Source organism: Cebus imitator, unplaced genomic scaffold, assembly GCF_001604975.1.
Source record: "Cebus imitator isolate Cc_AM_T3 unplaced genomic scaffold, Cebus_imitator-1.0 Scaffold76, whole genome shotgun sequence".
Lineage (NCBI taxonomy): Eukaryota > Metazoa > Chordata > Mammalia > Primates > Cebidae > Cebus > Cebus imitator.
In genome coordinates, this window is record NW_016107391.1 from 2,394,671 (window position 1) to 2,418,550 (window position 23,880).

The 23,880-nt window shown below is 44.7% G+C and overlaps 1 protein-coding gene across 1 annotated transcript; it reads right to left on the bottom strand.

Annotated features, from left to right (window-relative positions):
- Positions 1 to 3,933: 3,933 nt before the first annotated feature.
- LOC108307096 (ATP synthase F(0) complex subunit C1, mitochondrial-like) lies at positions 3,934 to 4,486 on the bottom strand. Its single transcript, XM_037739897.1, has one exon. It carries the CDS (start codon positions 4,435 to 4,437, stop codon positions 4,027 to 4,029), a length of 411 nt encoding a protein of 136 aa, XP_037595825.1. The 5' UTR covers positions 4,438 to 4,486; the 3' UTR covers positions 3,934 to 4,026.
- Positions 4,487 to 23,880: the final 19,394 nt, after the last annotated feature.

The window sequence follows — 23,880 nt, forward strand, 5'->3', positions numbered from 1 at the left end:
AACAACTGTAACTTCTGTAACTTTCCACTGTTCACCCCAAACCTATAAAACCAACTCCTACCCCTCCACCCTCTGCTGATGCCCTTTTCAGCCTCAGCCCGCCAGCACCCAGGTGAATAATGAGCCATGTTGCTCACACAAAGCCTGTTTGGGTGGTCTCTTCATTCAGCGTTCGCATTTTAACAGTTACACTGAGCTGCATTAGTAGAAAAATACCAGCAGCAGCATTAAAAGGAGAATTTTGTAGAAGTCCTCAGCCTTCCGAGTCGGGTAACCGAGAGAAAGGTTAAGCGTGCAGCTCTGGAGTCACGCAGACCTGGATTCAACTCTTGGCTCTGGTAGTTACATATGCTCAGGGTGGGTGTGTGACCTAGGGTGACCTCTCTGAGTCACAGTGTCTTCATTAGGATCATGGTGACAATACACCTACCTATAGAGTCATGAGGAGTAAATGACACTACAATACAATGCTGGGCTGACGGCCCCAATGCTCCTGGGCTCTGGAAATGCACAGTCACCTCTGTTAGTCACCTTGTTCCATCAAGCAGCATTTTTTCCTCTTGAATTACCACTACTTACTCTAAACTGGATTTTTCTCCCCTCTTCCTACAAGTACCCTCAGAAGCTTTCTACAAGCATGCCCCAGACTTTACTAACTGCAGGCCACCTGCCCGATTTCTGCCACCAGTGCCTGCCTCCTCCATTGTTACTTATTTAATATTTCTTCATATTAACTTTTAATACTTAAATGCATTTAAAGAAAACTTCACTATTATAAGCAAATATCGAATAGATCTTTAAACAGAATGCCTATGAAACACCTAAAATCCTCATATGTGCTCTCAGACACATTCTGCTTGGGGAAATACTGGTCTGGTCCTTTGCTCTTTAAAGTGTGGTCTCTGGACTGCAGCCTCAGCATGCTTAAGAATTGTTAGAAATCCAGGCTCTGACTGCGCACAGTGGCTCTCGCCTGTAATCCCAGCACTTTGGGAGGCCAAGGTGCGTGGAATTCCTGAGGTCTGGAGTTCAAGACCAGCCTGGCCAACATGGTGAAACCCCCTCTCCACTAAAAATACAAAAATTAGCTGGGCATGGTAGCACATGCCTGTTATCCCACCTACTCGGGAGACTGAGGCAGGAGAATTTCTTGAGCCCGGGAGATGGAGGTTGCAGTGAGCTGAGATCATGCCACCACACTCCAGCCTGGCCGACAGAGTGAGACTTTGTCTCTAAAATAAAATAAAATAAAATAAGTGTGGGATCTCAGACCCCATCCCATTACTCCTGAATTAGAATCTGCACTTTTAGAAGATCCCCAATGATGGACATACCTTTTTGGAGGGAATTTATTACGTTTTTCATTGAAGTAACATTTATATGTATACTTTTAAGGATTGAGAAGCAGTGGTCTAGGGGATCTTTAAAATTCCTTCCAACTCTGGTGTGTGCCTATAGCCCAGTGACTTACAAGTATGGAGCAGGAAGATTGCTTGAACCGAGGAGTTTGAGGCCAGACTGGGCAACATAGCAAGACTCTGTCTCTAAAAAAAAATTCTTCCAGCCCTGACAACAAATGTCAGCTATTCATTTTACTCTCTCTCTCTCTCTCTCTTCCTGAAATCCAGGTCCATATTTCCAACTGACATATTTTACTTCAGGCCTAAACCCTGGCTTTTCCCTGCCTCCTCATCCTTGTAACCTTAGAAGCATCCGTCATTAACTCCTTCCTCCCTGTTCACTGACATCAGTTCTTGCCAAGGATGCCCAACCCTGTCTCCATCAGCCTCTTTCTGTCCATTCCTATAGCTCCACTTGCACTTCTGTGCAAGTGGCTTAGTGCCTGGGCTGTCACCCTCTCCTTCATTCTCTTTCCTCCATCTCTTGATAGCTCTGTGTTCTTACAGCAGTGTTGGTGGTCTCAGTCCACTGCTCAGCAACCCTTAGTGATTTCCTACTACCTACCACATAGTAGCCAGGCTCCTTGGTCTGACACTTAAGGCTCTCCACTAAGTGACTGATGGTGAGCTCTCACCTGCATATACCCTGAGCTGTAGATAAGTCAGAGGAGCCATTGCTTTATGTATGCAAAGCTTTCCAGCCCCTGCGTCCTTGACTAAGCTTTCTTATTTCTGAAATGCATTTTCTCCGACCTTCCTATTTCCTATCTCCATCTCTGAAAACTCAACAGCCTGAGACCCCTGCTCATGTTTCATCCTCTCCCCGAAGCCTTCTGTGGCTCCCCAACTGCATAGCTGTCCTTACTCATCATAGCATGGTGACAACCTCTGGCAGTTATATTATTACAACTCTTAGCTCTTCAAATCTGTGTAGCAGGTGCCACTCTCAGTGCCACAAAGTCAATTTAATTTTCTTTAACTCAGTTTCTTTTCTGAGCTCCCCCTGCTTGTGACTATACCATCCCATTCCCCACCCCGGACACCTTGCCCCATTGCCCCATTGCCCCAGGGCAGCATCTAAATTCTAGAGGATTAGGGCCAAGGCGGGATGGGATCTGGTCCTCAGGTGTCATCTGTCTATTTGCTAGAACCTATGTCATCCTATCCAGTCTGTAGGCAGGGGGACTGGACAGGATGCTTCCTTGTCCCTTGTTTCCCTCTGCAAGCCCTCATTAGGTCCTGCAACTCTGCTCTTCATGCGTTGTTGTCTCCCTTAGGTCCATGGGACCCTTCTTCTGCCCCACACCATGCTGGGGGCAAGGGAACTCTACATGGTTGCCTAACCACCCAGATGCCTTAATACAGTCCTGCTTCTCTGAGGTCTTGACAGTTCCCCCAGGTATGGGTCACCTAGGCTCTCACAGCTTCCAAACATGTCTGGAATTTTTGCTGTTTCCCCCTCCCTTGGAGTTCATCCTGTTTGGAGGTTAGGTGGGAGACTTTTATCTCCTGTGGGGTCAGGAAGCCTTGTTCTTATATTGTCATGTATTTTTCCCCAAAGTGTTAATTACCAGAGTCCATTCCATTCCCAACAGGGTGTAGACTTTGAAGCTCAAAAGAAATTTTCTTCCTGCCTGTCATCCCTTCCTTCCCTAAGGCAAGAAACACAAACTAGTCCTGCTGACCAAATACGGCAAGGGCCATGGAAACCTGGAGGAAAATTCAGCGTTAATGTTATGAAATACTCTCCTGCTCCATGATTTGTAAACCGCTTGAGGACAGGGAACTTGATTTCATTCATCTTAATATCTCCCTAGGGCAACTGAAATAGTGCCTTGCACAGAGAAGGCACTAAATACACATTTGTCAGGCACAAGAATAAATGATGGATTACGTTTTAAATTCTGTATTATTAGCATCTCATTCATGATTTCTCATCTCACTGATATTAACACCTGTCCATCTTTCTATAATGCGCTGTTAAAGTATGACTAGAAAAAAGTTAACCTAGTGGTTGGACTGACTGGATAAAATCAACCAAATAAATGGGAATAAAGATATGTGACACATTCCTTTATTTATACAGCTTATGTGTTGAGGACTTTCTCTTGTAGGAAGGATTGGGAGATAGCTGTGGATGAAAGATTCAAGGCTCCTGGCAGGGTTGTAGGGAGACAGATGATTAGCACGTGTTCAAATAAATAGGATGCGTTTAGCTATAGACAGGTGATATGAAGAAAGTCACACATAGAAATGTGTAACTGCACAGAAGGAAAGGTACACAGTGCTCTGATACAGTAAAACAGATACCTGGGAGAAATTCTTGTGCTGAACTCTGAAAGAGGAGTAAGAATAACCAGGCCGAGGAGACAGTGAGGGCGAGGGTGAGGAGGGGCAGAGCATTTCAGGCAGAGAGAGTAGCCCTGTGGCAGGAAGAAGCACGTCCCTGCCCTCATGGAGCTCACAGCCAATTGGCAGAGGGAATGTTCTCTGTGGCACACTACCATGGCATACTAATTGAGTTGTTTAATTTACATTGTGTTTAATGGTAAAGCTTAGCACACCCCAGCACCAGGAATGGTGTGGAGCCGCCACAGCAGGGACAGGCAGGTGACCCCACAGAGCCTCACATGGCGAAGAGGATGAGGAAGGCAACCATCAAACAGAAGAGCCCCATGGCCTCAGACAGGGCAAAGCCCAGAATGGCGTAGGAGAAGAGGTGCTGCTTGAGAGATGGGTTCCTGGCATATCCAATGATCAAGCTGTCAAACACCGTTCCAATGCCAGCCCCCGAACCAGCCACACCAACTGTGGCTGCCCCAGCACCAATAAACTTGGCTGCTGTGTCAATGTCCTGGGAGACAACACTGGTCTGGAACTCCCGTCGGGCCACCTGGAGTGGGGAGCTTCTGTAGGAAGGCTGTTTAGATGAATTCTCTGGGCTATTCAAGAAGGAGGCAGACACAGGCCTGATTAGACCCCTGGTACAACAGCGGATCAGAGCCGGAGAAATGAGTAATGCCCCGGTGGTCTGCATTTTTTCAGTCTCCCAGCTTTAGCCCTAGGTCTCAGCACTCAGCTTCCCCCCTGTTATTTCTTTAGGAGCTCGTATCTTGCTAAATTAATTTGTTTCTTTTTTTTTTTTAAAAAAAAATGACGGCATGTTCTTGATGTATGCTGTTTTATGGAATAATGCACTTCTAGTGAGAATATCACCTGTCAGTTAAATAATTTATGAGAGTGAGATGGACAGGGCTAACACAGGTATAATGTGTTGATTGCATTCGTCTGTTGATTGACTTAGACTGATAACCTCTGACATGGTCTTAGGAAAATTCAGTGTTTGCAAATTGCAGAGTGAGGCTGCATGGAGGGACATGGGTAATATTTGAGCTGTATATTAATGTAACCCTAGCTGCTACTAAAAGATATTTTGGTGGCTTAACACACATGTTTATTTCTCACTGGATGTTCTAATCAGCAGGTGGCTTTCCTCTAAGCAGTGGTTCAAGCTCCCAGCTTTCTTCCATCTTGTGACTCTACCATCTTCAACATGTCGCTTCCAAGGCCATGCAGAAGAGTAAAGGGTGTGGTAGATTATGCATGACAGGTTTAGTGGTCCGGGCTTGGAAGTGACACTCGTCACTTCTGCCAGAACTCAGTCACATGGCTGCAGCTTACTGCAAGGAAGGTGAGAAGTATAATCTAGTGAAGCGCCCAAGAAGAAGTAGAGACTGCTTTAATGAATAACGAACATCTCTTCCATCCTCTGCAGTTTGATCCTGACACCTCATCTACTTGGGTTCATTTTCTTCTGTGGCCTCTATTTCTTTAAAAACAAAAACAAACCGGCTGGGCATAGTGGCTCATGCCTGTAATCCCAGCACTTTGGGGGGGCCAAGGCAGGCAGATTATGAGGTTAGGAGATCGAGACCATCCTGGCCAATATGGTGAAACCCCATCTCTACTAAAAATACAAAAACTAGCCAGGCGTGGTGGCAGGTGCCTATAGTCCCAGCTGCTCAGGAGACTGAGGCAGGAGCATCACATGAACCCAGGAGGTGGAGGTTGCAGTGAGCCGACATCGTGCCACTGTACTCCAGCCTGGGCGACAGAGCAAGACTCAATCTTAAACAAACAAACAAACCACATTTGGAAAGTATGTTGATATATGGCATAAATAAATGGCACTCCCCAAAATTGCTCATTACTTTTACTTTTCTTGCTTCTGTTCATTCATTCATTCTTTTTTAAAGTTGAGAGTCAGGAATTATTATTATTATTATTTTTTTTGAGACAGAATCTCACTCTATCTCCCAAGCTGGAGGGCAGAGGGGCGCTGCTGGTGCACTGCCACCTCTGCCTCCCGGGTTTGAGTGATTCTCCTGCCTCAGCCTCCTGAGTAGCTGGGATTACAGGCACATGCCACCATCCCTGGCTAATTTTTGTGTTTTTAGTAGAGATGTGGTTTTGCCATGTTGGCCAGGCTGGTCTGGAACTTCTGACCTCAAGTGATCCACCTGCCTCGGCCTCCCAAAGTGCTGGGATTATAGGAGTAAGTCATGGTGCTGGTGAATTTCTATTAATTTTGCTTCTTATTTTATAAGTTTGAATATAACCAACTTACCTTTCATATATTTATAAGTCTAAAAAAGTCAATGGACAATGTATAATTTGGAAACTGCTTATCTCCATTTGGAGGGGAGTTTGGGGGGATATAGTTAGCTTTGGAGAACGTAAGATCATTTGGTTTTAGAGGTCACCTCATCCTGATCTCATGAAAGGAAAGGATGGAATTCAAGTTTTTGTGACCTAAACCCTCAATGTCTGTCTCTATCCTTAGTAACAAATGGGGAAGGGGAACAGTGACAGGAGCCTGTTTTTGAGAGCTGTTAATTTTCTGCTTGATTATACAGGGATATGAAATATGAAAGACATTAGGGGCTATGAGCATGGTTCCCCTAAATGCCCCGCTGCCCACAGGGAACCAGCCCAAGGGCTGGGTTGGCTTCAGATGGCTGGACAGGTGGCTTGGTAATTAAAACCTTTCCCTTCTAACTGCAGGCCTTGTTTTGCCAGGAACCTGAGGTGAAGAAAATGTTCTGGTTATATGCCTCTACCAGCTGCTTTGAAAGCTTCCTCACAGCTGTCCTCAGACCACAGCAGACAGCCACATCTCTACTTTCAAAATCTTGGGGGCTTAGTGTTATTTGAGATGGGATAAGCAGATGTGGGGGTGAGGGAAGATTTCTTCCTGATCTCAAATGTTCTGAGCCTTCTTGAAGAATCAAACAGCACCAAAGAAAGTCTGGAATGCACATGTTTCCTCCTTGTATCAGCTCTATGTGATGGAGGCTATTGTTAGTCTTTGTTTTGTAGGTGAGATCACTGTAGCACAGAGGATTTAAGTAACTTGATCAACATAATGAAGTTGAGTGTCAGAGTCAGGATTCAAATCCAGTCAGCCTTGACCTCATGTTTAGGCTCTGGTAATCTCCACTCTTAAGAATGTTCAAAATTTAACTCTCAGTTTTTCTCCAAATATAGGCTCTACCCTCAGTTTTCCTCCCTCTCAGTTTGTGGCCATTCGTCCTTCCAGTTGCTCAAGCCAAAACCTTGGCATCATGTTTGAGGTGTTTCTTTCACTCATGCCCTAAGTAGAATTTATCAGGAAATCTAATTATTGGTATCTTCAAAGTATGTAAGGAATTTGAGCACATCTCACCATTTCCAATGCTATCACCTTTACCAATGCTGTTATCTCTTGCATAGGTTTCTGTAAGTCTTGACATGGATCTTTCTGCTTCTTGCCTTGCAATCCTCCAGTCTCTTCTCTTCACACCAGTGAGATCCAGGTTGGTAGGCAGCTCTACTCTGCAAGATCCTTCTGGGACTGAAACTCCTTCTACCCTATTGTTCACCTTCCTTTAGGTTTCTGTGCCCATCAGTATGGTCAGAGCTGGCACTGCTCCAAGCCTGCATTTAACCCACAAAAAAGGGAGCAAGAGAGGGAATCCCAGGAAGCAATTTCCTTTTAAGCAAGTGATGTAAATTTTGTGTCCATCATTTCCACTCACATTTTACCAGCAGGTATGTGCTCACATAGCCAACCTAGCTGCAAGGGAGTCTGTGGATGGAATGCTCTATTCTCAAACCCCAACAAACAGAGTCCCAGAGGCCCAAGAGATAGACCAGTTGTGGGGCTTCTCAGGAGCCAGGGTGAGTATGGATGACAGCTGAATCTAGAGAGGAGACAGTGGACATGGGGAGAGTCAGGCAGGCTTGGGATGTATTTTGGAGGTAGAGTTGACCCAGCATAAAATGGGGTGGGCATAGAGACCAAGGAGAAGCAAGAATTGAAGATGATTCCCAGCTATTTTTGCCTCAAGAGACAGGATGGTATCATTTCCTGAGGGAGCAGTCATTGGACATACCTGTCTCTGGAGCAGCCACCATGGACCAGTACATGAGCCCCTCTTAGGGGACCCATCTTATGTCACAGTGGAGGCAACCATGGAGGTTGGAATGGCCCAGAGGTAGAGTCTGAAGAGCAGTTGGCTCTTCAGAGATCAAATGTATTTTGTTTCTGATAGATCAAAATGTACTTTGTCTTAAAATGCTTCAAAGGAAGGGGGACGGGGCAACCTTTTCTTGGTACATTGATAGACCAATGTGCTGGGCAATGTGGAGGCTGAATAAAAAAGACCTGGTACCCTAGAGACCAAACTGCATGTGGTTGAAGCCCCTATTGAGTCTGGATAGCTGTTTTGGGGTTGAGAGAAGGGAGGGGCTAAAGGCACCTACATTTCAACACCTGGGCCAGAGGGGTCATGTTCCCAGCACCTTGATGCTTCTTGACTTTTGAGGGCTTTCAAGTGTTTTTCTGTCTCTTGTTTGCCTGGGTTGGAGCATATAATTGGGAACTGTGTTTGCAATTAGAGTAGTCAAGAGGGTGAGGATCTGGAAGGATGAATAATAACTCACACAGCAGGGCAGGAAGGAAAAGGGGGTTGTGCTAGGCTCAGAGGTTGGACACACCTCACTTTGAGCCTGGGATGAGCCCAGCTAGTGCTATCCCCTGCGAGAATGTGTCTGGAGCACTGTCAGCTTCTAAAAATGTTAGCTAGTTTAAAAACCCTGCTTGGTAGTAGTTTCTAGATCACTCAGGATTGTGCCATGTATTATTTTTTTAACCTCTCTATTTTACAATGGAGAACGCTTAGGTTAGGGAATTAGCACAAAGCACTACCCTAGGTAAGGAGAGCAAGAATTTGAACCCTTGCTCATAAATACTCTGATGTTCAATTCATATCCTGAGTCTTCTGGTGTCTAGAGGGTTAAGTGTTGACAGGACCATGGTAGCTCATGGTGTCCTTTAGGGAAAGAGCTCCAAGGTATGGGGTTGCAGCATGAGTTTGATTCCAACTCCACCTTCAGTGGCTTCTGGGACCCTGAGCCTCCAGTCAGTTGTGTAGCCCCCTGGAGTCTGTTTCTTCTTCCTTAAAATGGGAAGTTACCATTTTCCTACCCATCTTTGGGTATCGTTGGAAAAATTCCATGAGATGGCACCCAGGAAGGCACTTGGACATTGGTCAACCACAGATCTCAAAGAAGTGACCAAAATATGGACATGGGGACCCAAATGCCTGTGCTTAGGTTAAACCTGTGGATGCTATTTGTGAGTAGGGAATTGTGGTTGGATGTTGGAAAACCTAAGTTGTGTTCATGGTAAACAAAAAAGAAAAAAGAAAAAAAAAACTCTAGATAAGTGCTAAGATGAAAAGTGAGGAAAAGTCTTAATTTCCTTCCGAAGATTGATGTGTTACTGAGGGTTGACCAGAACTCCTAGATCAGTGGATTTGTCTACGTAGCCATGATCTCTCTCGATTGTCATCACACCTGGGACACAGGAATCATCATTTTCCTTATACCATAGATGAGGCAAAGGCAGAGCTGGACCTGCGGATGCTGTGGCAGCCTCAGTCTAAGGCCTCCCTCACAGGCTCCCTGGCTAAGGAACCTCTGTCTCACCAGTTCCACCAGCACTGATCAGGCATAGGGTGCTCACCTACTGGCAGCAAGACCCTGAGCCGTAACAGAGTGCTAAATTATCAGTGGAAGGGATTGTTCTGGGAATCTCAATTTCAGGGTCCAGGCACTGAATCAGTCTTAACAAGCATGAAATCAAAGCAAGAAGCTAGGGAGTCTTTGTGGGATATTTTATCTAACGTGACTGGATGAAGACCGTTTGAGCTTTCACTTTGTCATTTACCTTCCAACAGACCAAAACTCTCCAGCCCACCAGATATAGGGCCTCCTGGGTAAGTTCTGACAGGTGGATCTTACCCAGTTCTTTCTTTTCAGCATCCCCCTTTGAGCACCAAAACCTTCTGTCATTGCAACTCCTCCTCCTCACATGATATGGCAATTTCTGAGGTCAGACCTTCCGTGCCATTAGCTGAATTGAAATCAATGGCTTCCTTTCGAGCTGAATTGAAATCAATGTCTTCCTCTTGAGTTTTTCTGAGTCTAGGAGCCTTTAGGATGTACCCTTGTCACATGAGCCATGCACTTAGGCATCAGTGCTTATGAAGTTAAGTTTCTGGAGGAAAACTTTCATTCAGCTAACCGCATTCTCTTACTCTGGTTCCTTTTAGTTTCCACACCAGCATGAGGCATTTTTCTCTTTTTCTTTCTTTTTTTTTTGAGACAGAGTCTCGCTCTGTCACCAGGCGCTGGGCTGGAGTGCAGTGGCACGATCTCGGGTTACTGCAACCTCTGCCTCCTGGGTTCAAACAATTCTCCTGCCTCAACCTCCCAAGTACCTGGGACTGTAGGCACACACAACCATGCCCGGCTAACTTTTTGTATTTTTAGTAGAGACAAGGTTTCACCATGTTGGTCAGGCTGATCTTGAACTCCTGACCTCATGATCCACCCACCTTGGACTCCCAAAGTGCTGGGATTACAGGCGTGAGCCACCCGTCCAGCCTGCATGAGGCATCTTCTAACCTAATCTCCAAATTCTAGGTTGTGTCCTCTGTGGAAATGCCCTCTGTTTCATACTGAATATATTTATTTCAATCCAGTGAATATTTGTTGAGGGCCTCCCATGTATATGACACCATGGTGGCCACTGTAGGCTAGGCAGGATTAGAACAATGTTATGGTTAAAGGGCACAGGCTTTGGAATCAGACCTGGGTTTGTGTTCTAGCTCCATCACTTACTGGCTGAATCAAGTTACTGACTTCAGTTTCACCCTCTGTAAAATTGGTATAATAGTACTTAATAGATTTTTTTGTGAGGATTAAATAACATAATATATATATGAAGTGCTTAGCTCAGCGGTTGTACATAAGTGCTTAATGAAAATAAACCAAACTTAAAAATAGAGACAGACCAGGTGCAGTGGCTCACGCCTGTAATCCCAACACTTTGGGAGGCCGAGACAGGCACATCACAAGGTCAAGAGATTGAGACCATCCTGGCCAACATGGAGAAACCCCATCTCTACTAAAAATACAAAAATTAGCTGGCCGTGGTGGCGCATGTCTGTAGTCCCAGCTACTCAGGAGGCTGAGGCAGGAGAATTGCTTGAACCTAGAAGGCAGAGGTTGCAGTGAGCCGAGATTGCGCCACCTGCATTGCAGCCTGGCAACAGATCAAAACTCTGTCTCAAAATATATATATATATATACAGTGTCCTGCACATCCCAAAACACATGCGTATGGCATTCCCTCCACAGGCCAGACCTGTTCTAGGCCTGTGGCCATCTGCAGTGGTGAAAACAGAGTATGTGTGTGTCTTCATTGAGCTGAACGTCTAGTGAGGAGTATAAACAGTAAGCAAATAGACTCACAAGTATAATGTCAAATAGCAAAAAGTGCTTTGAAGAAAAATAATGTGGAGTAAAAGGACAGAATGACAGGGGTAGGCGGGGCAGGGGTCCTGCTTCTCATGCTTGCCCCTTGAGCTAATGCCTTTGCACCTGCTGTGCCCTCTTCCTGGAGGCTTCCCACTCCCGCATACCCTCAGGGATTGCTCTCACTTCTTTCAGGTGTCTGCCTCTACATCACCACCTCCAAGAGGCACACCTAATCTAAATAATATACACAAACTCAAAATATGTAGAGATGCCATTCCTGCTTTTGAAATTTATAGACCAGTAAAATTGGTTAAGTACACAAATAACTCTGTGCCCAGATTAAGATAATTGACTACTTTTATTTTATTTTATTTTATTAATTAATTAATTAATTTTGAGATGGAGTCTCGCTCTGTCTCCCAGGCTGGAGTGCAGGGTGTGATTTTGGCTCACTGCTACCTCTGCCTCCCAGGATCAAGCGACTCTCCTGCCTCAGCCTCCCGAGTAGCTGGGATTACAGGCATCTGCCACCATGTCCAGCTAATTTTTGTATTTTTAGTAGAGACAGGGTTTTGCCCCCTGCCTCGACCTCCCCAAAGTGCTAGGATTACAAGCGTGAGCCACCGCCCCTGACCTGTAATTGCCGTATGAGAAGACAAAGAAAATTCAGTGAAGGGAATTGAGAAATGTGATGTTTAGAAAAGAGTACTTAAGATATTTCTTGGTGTAGAAAGACCAGGGACTTTGGAATCAGAACCACCTGGGTTCAAATCCCATTTCTGCCCCTCACTACCTTGAAGACCTTAGGTGTCACTCAGTAACACAAAGATAAGAAAGCTACCCCCAGGAGCTGCTGTGTTATGGGAGAAACATGTTAAACCCTCAGTACCCGTGGTAGTACCGGAGGTCGGCTCTCAGTGGCACCCCTTTCCATAAATAAGTATTGTTAATTGTGGTGTTTGGCTTTTGTTTTCATCAACATTCTACTCTCACAATGTGGTATTGTCTTGGGATGGTCTGTCTGGGCATCTGGCTCTACCAGGGGAAGATGAGTTTCTTGAGCACATGGACTGCACGTCCCCAGTGTAGGTGGCCATGCCTGTCATGCTGTTGATCAATGATAATGGGTGCATGCATCTAGCAGAGACACAACTGTTTTGTATGGGCAGGAACCCCAAGGGATGGTCTGTTCTATTCTACATCTCTACACCTCAATACCCAAAAATTGTTTCTGACAGATGGATGTTTTGCGTGTTCTTGAAGGAAGAAGAGCCTGTGCCCCCTCTAGGGAGATGCATGCTGGGTTTAACCGCATAATTCAAAACAGGTGAAATGATGCCGGCATGCCCACCTCTTCTGGCCTGGACTCTATTTTAATGCCCTAGTTTTTAGAGGAATAAAAGAGTATTGATTTTTCCAGTGCAAGGGCTGTAGCCAGATTAGTATTATTTTAAAATCAGAGATACTTTTTAAAACATGGAAATTTTTATATTAGCTAAATCCTAGTTATCCCAGGAGTGCCTAATGTCAAGTAGTAGCCCGTCTGGCATATTTCTCCTCCTGCATTTTCAAAAAAGAGTTTTGTTTGTTTCTTTTTGCCTCATAGCAGCTCTGCCCTTAAACACAAGGCACAAAAGACAGACAATATAAATAACTATTCTTAGGAAGTTTTATTAAGATATGGATGGGCTTTGAGAGGCCGAGGCAGGTGGATCATGACATCAAGAGATCGAGACCATCCTGGCCAACATGGTGAAACCCTGTCTCTACTAAAAAATACAAAAATTAGCTGGGTGTGGTGGCGCTTGCCTGTAGTCCCAGCTACTCGGGAGGCTGAGGCAGGAGAATTGCTTGAACCCAGGAGGCAGAGGTTGCAGTGAGCCGAGATCATGCCACTGCACTCCAGGTGCCTGGTGACAGAGCGAGACTCTGTCTCAAAAAAAAAAAAAAAAAAAAAAGATATGGATGGGAAGAGGGAGTGCAGAGGCTACTGCCTCCTAGCCAGCTCAGGATGCTCACTGATGATGCTGTGTATCACGCCTCACCTCTGCTCAAAACATAGTTCAGGAAAAAGGTCACTGTAAATTTAGAGATTGCATCTGGAATTGTATGTCAAGGGGTTGTGTGTGTCATGGGAGCTCGTCCAGTGGGCAGTTCTCTACTCCTTAGGGCTTCCACCCTAGATCACAGAACATGGACCACCGAGACACCCATGCTTTGGGGTCTCTGGCAGCCCTGTAATGCTACAGCCACAAAACGAGGGGCTACTCTTCTATCTTATTTTTCTTTTTTTGTCATAATCAAAACCTTGACCTGTGACAGTGAGCTGCCAGAAACCCATTGCTTGGCATCTCCTTGGCTCCCCAGGGTAGAAAACTTAATCAGAAAAGAAATGACCACTGAAAGTTGCTTTGGCAGACATGTCCTGGAAAGAAACCTGAAGACCTTGAATAAAGGTGGCACCCAGGCCTACTATGCTTAAAGAATGTGTGCAGGCCGGGTGCGGTGGCTCAAGCCTGTAATCCCAGCACTTTGGGAGGCCGAGACGGGTGGATCACAAGGTCAAGAGATCGAGACCATCCTGGTCAACATGGTGAAACCCCGTCTCTACTAAAAATACAAAAATTAGCTGGGCATGGTGGCGCGTGCCTGTAGTCCCAGTTACTCAGGAGGCTGAGGCAGGAGAATTGCCTGAACCCAGAAGGCGGAGGTTGTGGTGAGCCGAGATCGCGCCATTGCACTCCAGCCTGGGTAATGAGAGCGAAACTCCGTCTCAAAAAAAAAAAAAAAAAAAAAAAAAAAGAATGTGTGCAACATCCAGCAAACAGTCGTGCATGCTCATTTTCTTTAGATGGATTGGTGTTAATTGTTGGGTCACATGCTGTGGCTTTGATGAAACCACTTGCATCCGTGAATTGATGGGACATCTGCAAGAGTGAAGTTACGTTTAGTGCCATCTTGGTTATGTTGGATGCTTCTGGAGTGAGTTAAGCCTAGGAAAATAAGCAAAACACTCTCCCAAACCAGGGTGTGTATCAGAGAGGGCCCCATTGTCTACAGCTCTCAAGGCTGTGTGTGATGCTGTGACAGCCTCCCCTCCAGAGCTTCCTGCCTGAGGAAGAATGATCATTCCACTGTGCCTGCACATTCCTTCCCTCTGCTGATAGGAACTCAGCCTCCAAGGGTTAGAAAACCAGCCTCCAGGGCTTGCTCTGCCCTTCACACATTGCTGCTTATAAGTCAGGACCTGTGAGTGATAAACCTCCCTACTATAGCCTTCACACAAATGGAAAAAGATAAGCACCTTGGAGTATTCCTTTGAAAGATTACTGATTTCTCTACCCCACCACTACCTCATCATGAGAGGTATGTTGATAGCCATCAGATTCTGAGCACACTCAGGTTTAGCGTCCCCTCCTATCCACCAGCCTTGGAGGACTGGTTGCCCATCCTGTTACTGGTGGATCCAGCCACTGGTGCCTGATTCTTTTGTTCTTCACCTCCACCACCTCCTCTTGGACTTGGTTGTGTTGTTCCTCCCTGTATGGTACATTTCTATGGCCTTTCTTTCACCAGTGGCTTATTTCTCCCATTAAGATGTCCAAGTCTCATGGATCCTAAAAAGGGACCATCCCATGGCCCCACATCCTCTCTAGCCTCCACCCCACCTTTTTTTTTTCCTTTTCTCACCCAAATAGTCTATGTGAACTCTGTCCGCTTAACGCTTATCCTCTACCCAACTCATTGCCCTCTGGTTTCTTCCCTCACCATGCCAGGGAGCAAAACTTCCTGTGGCACCCACAGCTCACCTCCCCAGTACTGTGTCTCCTTCGGCTTCTCATGTCTCTGGACCTCCCTGCTGCACTTGGTGCAGGTGGGCACTGCCTCCAGCTTCAAACTCCCTTTTCTTAGCTTTTGAGACTTCGAGCTTTCTTGCTTCTGTCTCAATTTCTTTGACTGTTTCTTTCTCTTCTATATGGATTTCTCTTCTATTTCTAAAATCTTGATGCCCCCAGGGATATTGCCCTGACTGCTTCTCATTTTACTTTGTCTCTGGGCGATGGCACCCATAGTCAGGGCTTTTGCTGCAACCTAAATGCCGATGACTCGCAGATGTATAGATACAACTCAGATCTCTTACCCAGGATGCCGAGCAGGAGTGTCAGATGGAAATGCCCGCAGGGGGCAAGCAGGTAAAGAAAATGAATGAAACTGACCGTGAGTGTGGCAGAACAGAGAGCTGCTGGTTTTAGCTAAAGGAGGTGGCTGCTGCTCAGCTCCAGCCAACCCTTGATGCATAGGAATTCAGGGCCAGTGTCACCAGATTTTCCAGTTTTCCCATAGAAGCTACAAATACATAATCCTATTTGGAATCTCTCAAAGATTAAATATTGGTTCAATTTTTTTAAACATCGTTTTGAACCAAAGCCCATCTGAAAGCTAGATCTGACTCTGGACCACCAGCCTGGGATCATGGTTTGCACTCCAACTGCTCATGGCATTCCAATGCCCATCAATGTCCATGGGCACTTCAAATTGAGCCTGCCCCAGACTATCTCTTCCTCAAACCCACCTTTCCTCCTCCCATGCACCTTACCTCAGTTAGCAAACTTCCTTCTAACCTGCTCACCCAAGCTAGAAATATGGAGGAGGGTGTCCTTTCCTCCCTCCTTTCCCTCCTCCTCCCACATTCACTAAATTCTACCAATATAACTTGCTAAATAAATCTTAAATCTGTTCTTACCTCTCCATCCCTTACCACCATTATTGAGGCTTAGGCTGCTAGCATCTGTTGCCTGGTCCAATAGCCTTTTAAGAGTTTCAAGTGATGATTCATAGCAGTTGACTCCCACCATGTGTAAATTATTCTAAGCCAGACATATAACCTATTCTCCTGACAATGATTGGTTTTGGAATGGGTTGTGTGACCCAACTGGGGCCAGTGAGATGGGAGGGAAAGTTTGCTGGGAAGCTTCTGGAAAATTTTTCTTGTTAAGAAAGAGATACATAAAAGAGGCTAGATGTGGTGGTTCATGCCTGTAATCCCAACACTTTGGGAGGCCAAGGCAGGCAGATTACTTGAGATCAGGAGTTTAAGACCAGCCTCGCCAATATGGTGAAACCCTGTCTCTACTAAAAATACAAAAATTCGCCAGGCGGGTGGTGTGCACCTGTAGCCCCAGTTTTCTCAGGAGGCTAAGGCAGGAGGATGGCTGGAGCCTGAGAGGAGGAGGTTATAGTGAGCCAAGAGCATGTCACCGCACTCCAGCCTGGGCAATGGGAGTGAAACACTATCTCAAAAAGAAAAAAAAAGCGAGAGAGAGATGCATAGAAGAGGTGGCTCCCTTCTGTCTATGGTCATTGCTATGCCTAGATGTCACCCTGGGAACTGCTGCAGACATCTTCTAAAGATGAGAAAAGGCAGCCTGCAGGCAGAGCCAGCCACAGAGAGAAGTAGAGTGATGAGAGGGAGGGAACCTGGGTCTGTGGTGATGTTGTAGAGCCACTGAATAAGCCTTCCCTACTGCTTGTCATGTCAGAGCTTACAGCTGTACCAGATAATAAGTCTCTTGATAAATTCAGCCAATTTGAGTCAGAGTTTTAAGGAAGCCAAAGGCATCCTGGCTGGTACCCCTGTCTCCTGCCTGCAGCCTGTGCTCCATCACTCCACGTGACATATGACTGCCAGGGTGGTCCCTCAGGATGCTAATCTGATGGCATTACCTCCTGCTCATGGCTCCTGTTGCCCATAGGATAAAGCCCCAGGACCTTGGCAGAATATACAAAGGCCTTCATGACCAGGCCCCCTGCCTCCACAGCCAAACCAGTTCTCACTCCTTAATGCAAACCTTATGCTCACCATAGTCTGCTCTGCTTGCAGTTCCCTACGTCAGTGACAGCGTTTAACTCTTTCATTCATTTGACAAATCCACACAAGTGCAGACTCCGTGCCAGGAACAGTTCCGTGTGTGGGGATACAGGAGGGAATAATCCGGTTGAGGTCTCTGCCTTCACTGGTGTACCAGCTACTGACCCAAGTCCTCTGCTGTTGCTATCCCCTCTCCCTGGAGTGCCTTCCTCTCTACCTTGATCTGACAAATATCTAGTTTTTTGTTTTCAGTGCAGTGTTTGGCCCTTGAAATATCTTCACATACAGATTGAGTATCCTCTATCCAAAATGCTTGGGAACAGAAGCTTTTCAGATTTTAGAATATTTACATTATACTGGTTGAGCATCTCAAATATAAAAATCCAAAATACTCCAATGAGCATTTCCTTTGAGCATCATGTTGGCACTCGAAGAATTTCTAACTCTGGAGCATTTCAGAGTTGGGATGCTCAACCTGTATGTGTATTTCAAATTGTTTACCAAATTTATTTTATTTACTTTTGGAGACGGAGTCTCGCTTTGTTGCCCAGGCTGGAGTGCAAATGGCACAGTCTTGGCTCACTGCAACCTCTGCTTCTTAGGTTCAAGCGAATTCTTCTGCCTCAGGTTCCTGAATATTTTTAGTAAAGACAGGGTATTTTTAGTAAAGACCTGTATTTTTAGTAAAGACAGGGTTTCACCATGTTGGCCGGGCTGGTCTCGAACTCCTGACCTCAGGTGATCCACCCTTCTCAGCCTCCCAAAGTGCTGGGATTGTAGGCATGAGCCACCGCACCTGGCCCAAATGTTTTATTTGGAAAAATTTCAAACACAAAGAATCATACAATGAAATATTCATGTACCTTCACCTAGATTCACTGATTAACATTTTGCCACATTCTCTCCCCACCCCTGCTGTATGTATGTACACACACACACACACACACAAAAACAAATGTTTCTCAGAACTCTCTGAAAGTAACCTCATAGGTATTACAACTCCTCACCCATAAATAGTTCAGCATGTGTTCCCTAAGACTAAGAATGCTCTCTGGGAGCCTGAGGCAGGAGGGTATCTTGGTCCAGGAGTTTGAGGCTGTAGTGTGCTGTGATCCTGTGATAGCGCCTGTGAATAGCCACTGCATTCCAGCCAGGAAACTAAAAACAACAACAAAAACGCTCTCTTTAGCACCACAATGCCATTATTCTCAAGAAAGTTAATGTCAATGCAGTAATATTTAATGTGCATTCTATATTCAGCTTTCCTCAATTGTCATAAATATGTTTATGGATATTTTTTTCCCTTCCAGGATCTTGTGGGCTAAGGTCTCATCTCCTTCAGGGGTCTCCTTGAACCCCTTCTGGCACTCACTGCCTCACGCTTCCAGACGGCCATGTGCAGGTGGCTGTCATGATCTCAACCTCTCTTCCTACAAGTGCTCATCCGTCTTTACATTGAGTCCCATGCTGTGCTCATCTCCATGTTCTCAGTGCCTGCTGCAGTGTGCAGCACATAGTAGGGACTCAGCACTTTTTGATTGAGTGGATGATCAAGTAAGTGGCAGAATTAGAGACAAAACCCGTGCCTCATAGCTTTTTTCTTGATTCCATATTTAACTGCTTTTTGCAGACAGTGATTGTTAATAATGTAAGAGCAGAAAGTCCCATCTGCCAAATGGTGAGAAGAGAGAGGTAATCTAGAAAGATAATTGTGAACAATGGAAAGAACCAACAATTAGAGATGTTCAAGGTCACGGTCTTATAGAAGCATAACCCAGATCTCTGAGAACATCCATACAGGAAAAACCCTGCCTTCTAATAGCTGTTTCAAAGCTTCCGTCATATTTGCAGGCATATGTTATAAACAGAAACCAGGACCCCTTCCAAGTGAAATGACTGCAAGCCCCTCATCTACCTACAGCCACACATGACTTGTTAGCCCTATGGGATGGGCTGATAGTACCAGGGAAAGTGTCCCTTAGCTTGGATGCTGCATTTCTTCCCTTTTCAGTTCTAACTTTAAGTTTGGAGTTAGCTCTGATTTTTTTAAAGTATATAACAGCTGAAACCATAATTAATATTTGGATCCAGAAACTCCACATGTGAACCCAAAGAACATTTCCATTCTCCTGGTAACTATTCACCAACCAAGAAGAATGTGGAGACAGGATCAGGGTGGAAGTCACTCAGAAAGAGGCTGGCCATTTATGGGAAGTGACCACTTGCTATCTTTTTTGGAGGACTCATTTTTTTCTTTCCTAACTGGCCACAGTGTGTTTTACTTGGTCTCTTAAGACCCCTGGGATCACTAGGAAAGTTCTTTCCAGCAACCACAGGGACCAATCTAAAGACCAAATAACCTGACCACCTCACACTCTGCTGTGCACAGCTCAGACACCTATTAAGAGCCAGGCATTGTGGATACAAGGGTAAATAAGCCACAGCCTCTAGGAACTCACTATCTGTGTGGGTAGGCAGACACACATAGTCCCCAACTTTATGGAGAATGCCAGCAGGAGAGACATGCATGGGACACCACAGAAAGGGGACCAGTCCAACTTGGGGAGGGCCCATCAAGGAAGGGCTGGCTGGGGAAAGTGGGCACAGGCTAGGGAGGAATTAGGTAAGCAACTTGGAGGGTTGTCTAGACTAGGGACATGGAAAGAGGGAATTATGGAAAAAGTCATCGTCCTGATGAATGTGGAGACAAAGTGGACGTTCACAATATGTTAAGATGATGCATATAGAGTTCCTTTAAAAAAAAAAAAAATCACATTATGCTGACACCAGAAGGCCAAAAACTATCTCCAAGTCGACCTGGAAAGACTTCACCTCCCTGACACTGGGTGATCTTTTAATGTTATTCCCACTAAGGGTTAAAGGTTGAAGACAACCCCCACCCCACACAGAAAAATTCAGTGAAGATAATTATACCACCATCTATTTAGCTGCTAAAGAATTTACCATTCAAGGAGATAGGACCCTGCCTCACCAGAGGCGTTTAACAGTCCAGCACTATCACATTACCCAGATTGTATAAAGAGTATGAATGATTTCCGCTCACAGACCTCTAATGGAGGTATCTCTTTACAAAGCCCCTACTTCAGGCCAGCTGAATGCCTCAGCAGTGCCTCCGAAATCCCGCAGTCCTAATCCCTTTAGCAACAAAGATCTGTTTCTTTGCTTAGCATGAAGTAGGCCTCAGAGGCCTGTGTGTGTCTTCGCCTGTAGGCCAGAAGCCTCCTGTTTACAATTTCCCTATTCCTGTTTTTAATGTTGTTCTGAGAGCAGCCACAAAGGGCTAGTTTTGTCCAGCAGGAACAAGGGAGCTATTAGAGAGAGAGGGAGGAAGGAAGGAAGGGAGATCGCAGGGAGGACTCCTCAAGGGATTAGCAGACACAGCTGTTCCCGAAGGGAGAGGAGCTTTAGGCTGTTTATAATTTCCGTCACATTTACATGTTTTAATATTTTATTTTCTTATTTCTTTTTCTGATCAGTTTCTATCCACCATTTCAAGCGAGCATCTTGTGACCATATTGACAGACTCAGAGTACCTGTTTAAAATGTTTGGGTCGGATGCTGCTTTTCCTTCAGTGCTGCGCGGCTCTGGTGTGTCGTCTCCGGCTTTTTCCGGGGTCACAGACCTCCCGACTACCAGGTGCCCAGGGAAATAAATTGTCGAGGGGGACGGCTTCATTGCTTGTCCCATTTGTGTGTGCGGCTGGAATTCTTTAGGCTGAATGATTCATTTAGGTCCTGTAGACCACCACCTGTATTCACAGAGTCTCAGACTGGCTCTTAAGTTGCATTTTATTTTTGTCTGAATGTTACCTATCTAACCAATGTGTTAGAAAGGGTATTGAACATATCATATTCCATATTTCTAAAATGCCTTAGGGCAGTGGCTTTAAGAGAATTATCCATGATTTCATCCTAAAGCAAGCAAGTGTCCATTTGTGTCACCTTGTATTTCTTGTCTATGTACATACTTCAACGTTTGCGTTTTACAATAAAACCAAATTTAGAATTTTAGTCTTAATTTTCCATAATATTATGGCATGCATATTATCCAAGAAAATTTGTTTCCTAAACAAAAAATTCCAAAAATTTCCATCCAAGAGAATTTGTTTCTCTTTTTTTAAAAACTCCTTTTCCCTCCTCCTCCTACCTTCTTCCCTGTTACGAATATTTGCAATGGGTGTTGAAATGATCATATAAAAGTTTTTTTCAATCTTGGATTGGAGGAGTCATTATTTTATTAAATTAGAATTAGATATTATCTACTTTCCTACAAGTTTCCTCACTTACTACTATTCAGAGGAAACTGCATTTAATGTAATATTTTTAAGCTAACATGGCCTCTGCAGGGTCACCTTGCCTGAGAACACCCTTTGGTTAAAGTTGCAAATGCCTATGGATATGGCAGTTTCATTTTTGCTCTGTTTTTCTTAAGTTTTACTTTTTTCCTGGGGAAATTTAGTCAAGAAATAAATGACTTTCTCAAATGTCCACTCGGCCCACTGCTGACCCTACGGGCTTTCATTGCCTTGGGATAAGTTTCCGGACTGGAGCGTCTTTTAGATCCGGCTGACATGCTACTACTGTTACAGAAATGTTCCTCATGATAGTCTCAAAAGTTAAGTATATGCGGTTTCCTTTTGCAGGGGCCTGGGATGTGAGCTAATCTTTAAGTAAAGGAGAGAAGGGACAGTGATTAACATTCTCCCAACTCACCAAGGGACAGCTGTTCCAAACCCTTCCTTCCTGCTCAAAGTAGTTTTCAAGGGGAACTTATAAAAAAAATTTTTTTTTAAAAAAGAGAATATGGACTTCTTCCAAGATTGCTGAATTTTTCTTTCTCTAAAGTAAAATATTTCAAACCACGTGCCAATCCGAATGCACTTTCTGTATTTGGCCCCACTGGAAATGTGGACCATAAGATAAGATGCACAGCTTCTAGAATATTGTTTTTTCAGAGCTGGCCAGAAGAAAAGCCACAATTTCAGCTGCTTTGATTCCCCTCATGCTTTTTAAAGAGAAATGCAAAGGATGTTTCAGCAAACATGAGCTTCTGTGAGCCCCTGTCATCTCACTGCCCCCATTGAATAGGTTTCTTTGGCAGGATTACAGATCTGAGATGGTGATTATTGTTTTGGTGACAACATGCATTTTGAGGGGACCATTTTCTGATGAAAACACACTTTTTTTTTTTTTTTTTAAACAGAGTTTTGCTCTCATCGCCCAGGCTGGAGTGCCATGGCACTATATTGGCTCACTGCAACCTCCGCCTCCCAGGTTCAAGCGATTCTCCTGCCTCAGCCTCCCGAGTAGCTGGAATTACAGGCATATGCCACCACGCCCAGCTAATTTTTGTATTTTTAGTATAGGTGGGATTTCACCAGGTTAGCCAGGCTAGTCTTGAACTCTTGATCCCAGGTGATCCACCCACTTCAGTGTCCCAAAGTGCTGGGATTACAGGCATGAGCCACCATACCCGGCGAAAAAACTTTTTAAAGATGTATTTCCATTCCAAGTATAAATTAAAAGTTCCGTGAATTTTACTAAATGCTTTTATTAAAAAACCTAGAATTACCCAATATACACATAGCCTTTAGGTTATGAATGTGATGATTTTCTTAGCCCATGCCAAGGACATGCCCTTGACAGAGGAACTGTCTTACTTCATCTGGAAATGGGATTCTTTGATGCAGAGTGGGGCACGTATGGGGCCATGATCCAGTGCAGGATGTCTGTGTAGCCATCCAAGGCAACAAAATCAGCGCTGACCATCAGTGGGTGGCAGACACCACAGTGCCGGCATCTTACATTCATCAAGACTATGTTAATGAAAATGCAAGTGGGAGAATGCATTGGACCCTTTTCTAGCTTTAGAGTGTATGTCAATTTTACTCCATATACGTGATCAAATTATAGGGGAAGAAAAAAGAAGATGAAATTTGACCATTTTCCCTTTTCCTTTTGCTCAATATATAATCTAAAAAATTAACCGAAAGGACAAAAAGGAAACTCTATAACATATTCATTTTTTTTTTGAGATCGATTTATTGATTTTTTTGAGATGGGTTCACTCTGTCGCCCAGGATGGAGGCACAATCATGGCTCACTGTAGCCTCGACCTCTTGGGCTCAAGCAGTCCTCCTGCCTCAGCCTCCCTAGTGACTGAGACCACAGGCTCACACCACCACACCCAGATAATTTTCAAGTTTTTTGTAGAGATGGTTGTTCAGGTTGGTCTCAAGTGATCTGCATGCGTGGGCCTCCCAAAGTACTGGGATTATAAGCTACCATGCTGGGCCAGGACTTATTTGTTTTTTTACAGTAAAAACTGCCCTTTCCAGGAAATAATAAAAAACATAAATAATACAGAGTCAAGGAGAGTAAAAACAAAAGTCAACCCCCCAAATTATACTCCCCCAAAACTACTATTTTTGTGAACTTTTAAAATTAAGATGTACGAGCGTGCTCTTGTGGCCTAAGTAAAGACTACCTCTAAATGATACCAATTCAATCCATTGAAAATGAAAAAATTCATTCTGAAACCTTTTTTTTTTTAATGTGATTATCTAGACAGTAGGGAACAAAGAATAGTACTGGGATGGTGACAGGAGGAGGGCTGAGCTTCCAGGAACACTGCTTTACAGAGAAGTTCTTTTATCTGCTTTATATCTTCATATTCTGCCCAAAACTGTGTGTGTGTTTGAAGGGGAAGGGAGAGAGGTGGAA

Bases quoted from the DNA above. Each gene is read 5' to 3' on its own strand.
- LOC108307096 (XM_037739897.1), bottom strand. From the start codon at position 4,437: ATGCAGACCACCGGGGCATTACTCATTTCTCCGGCTCTGATCCGCTGT.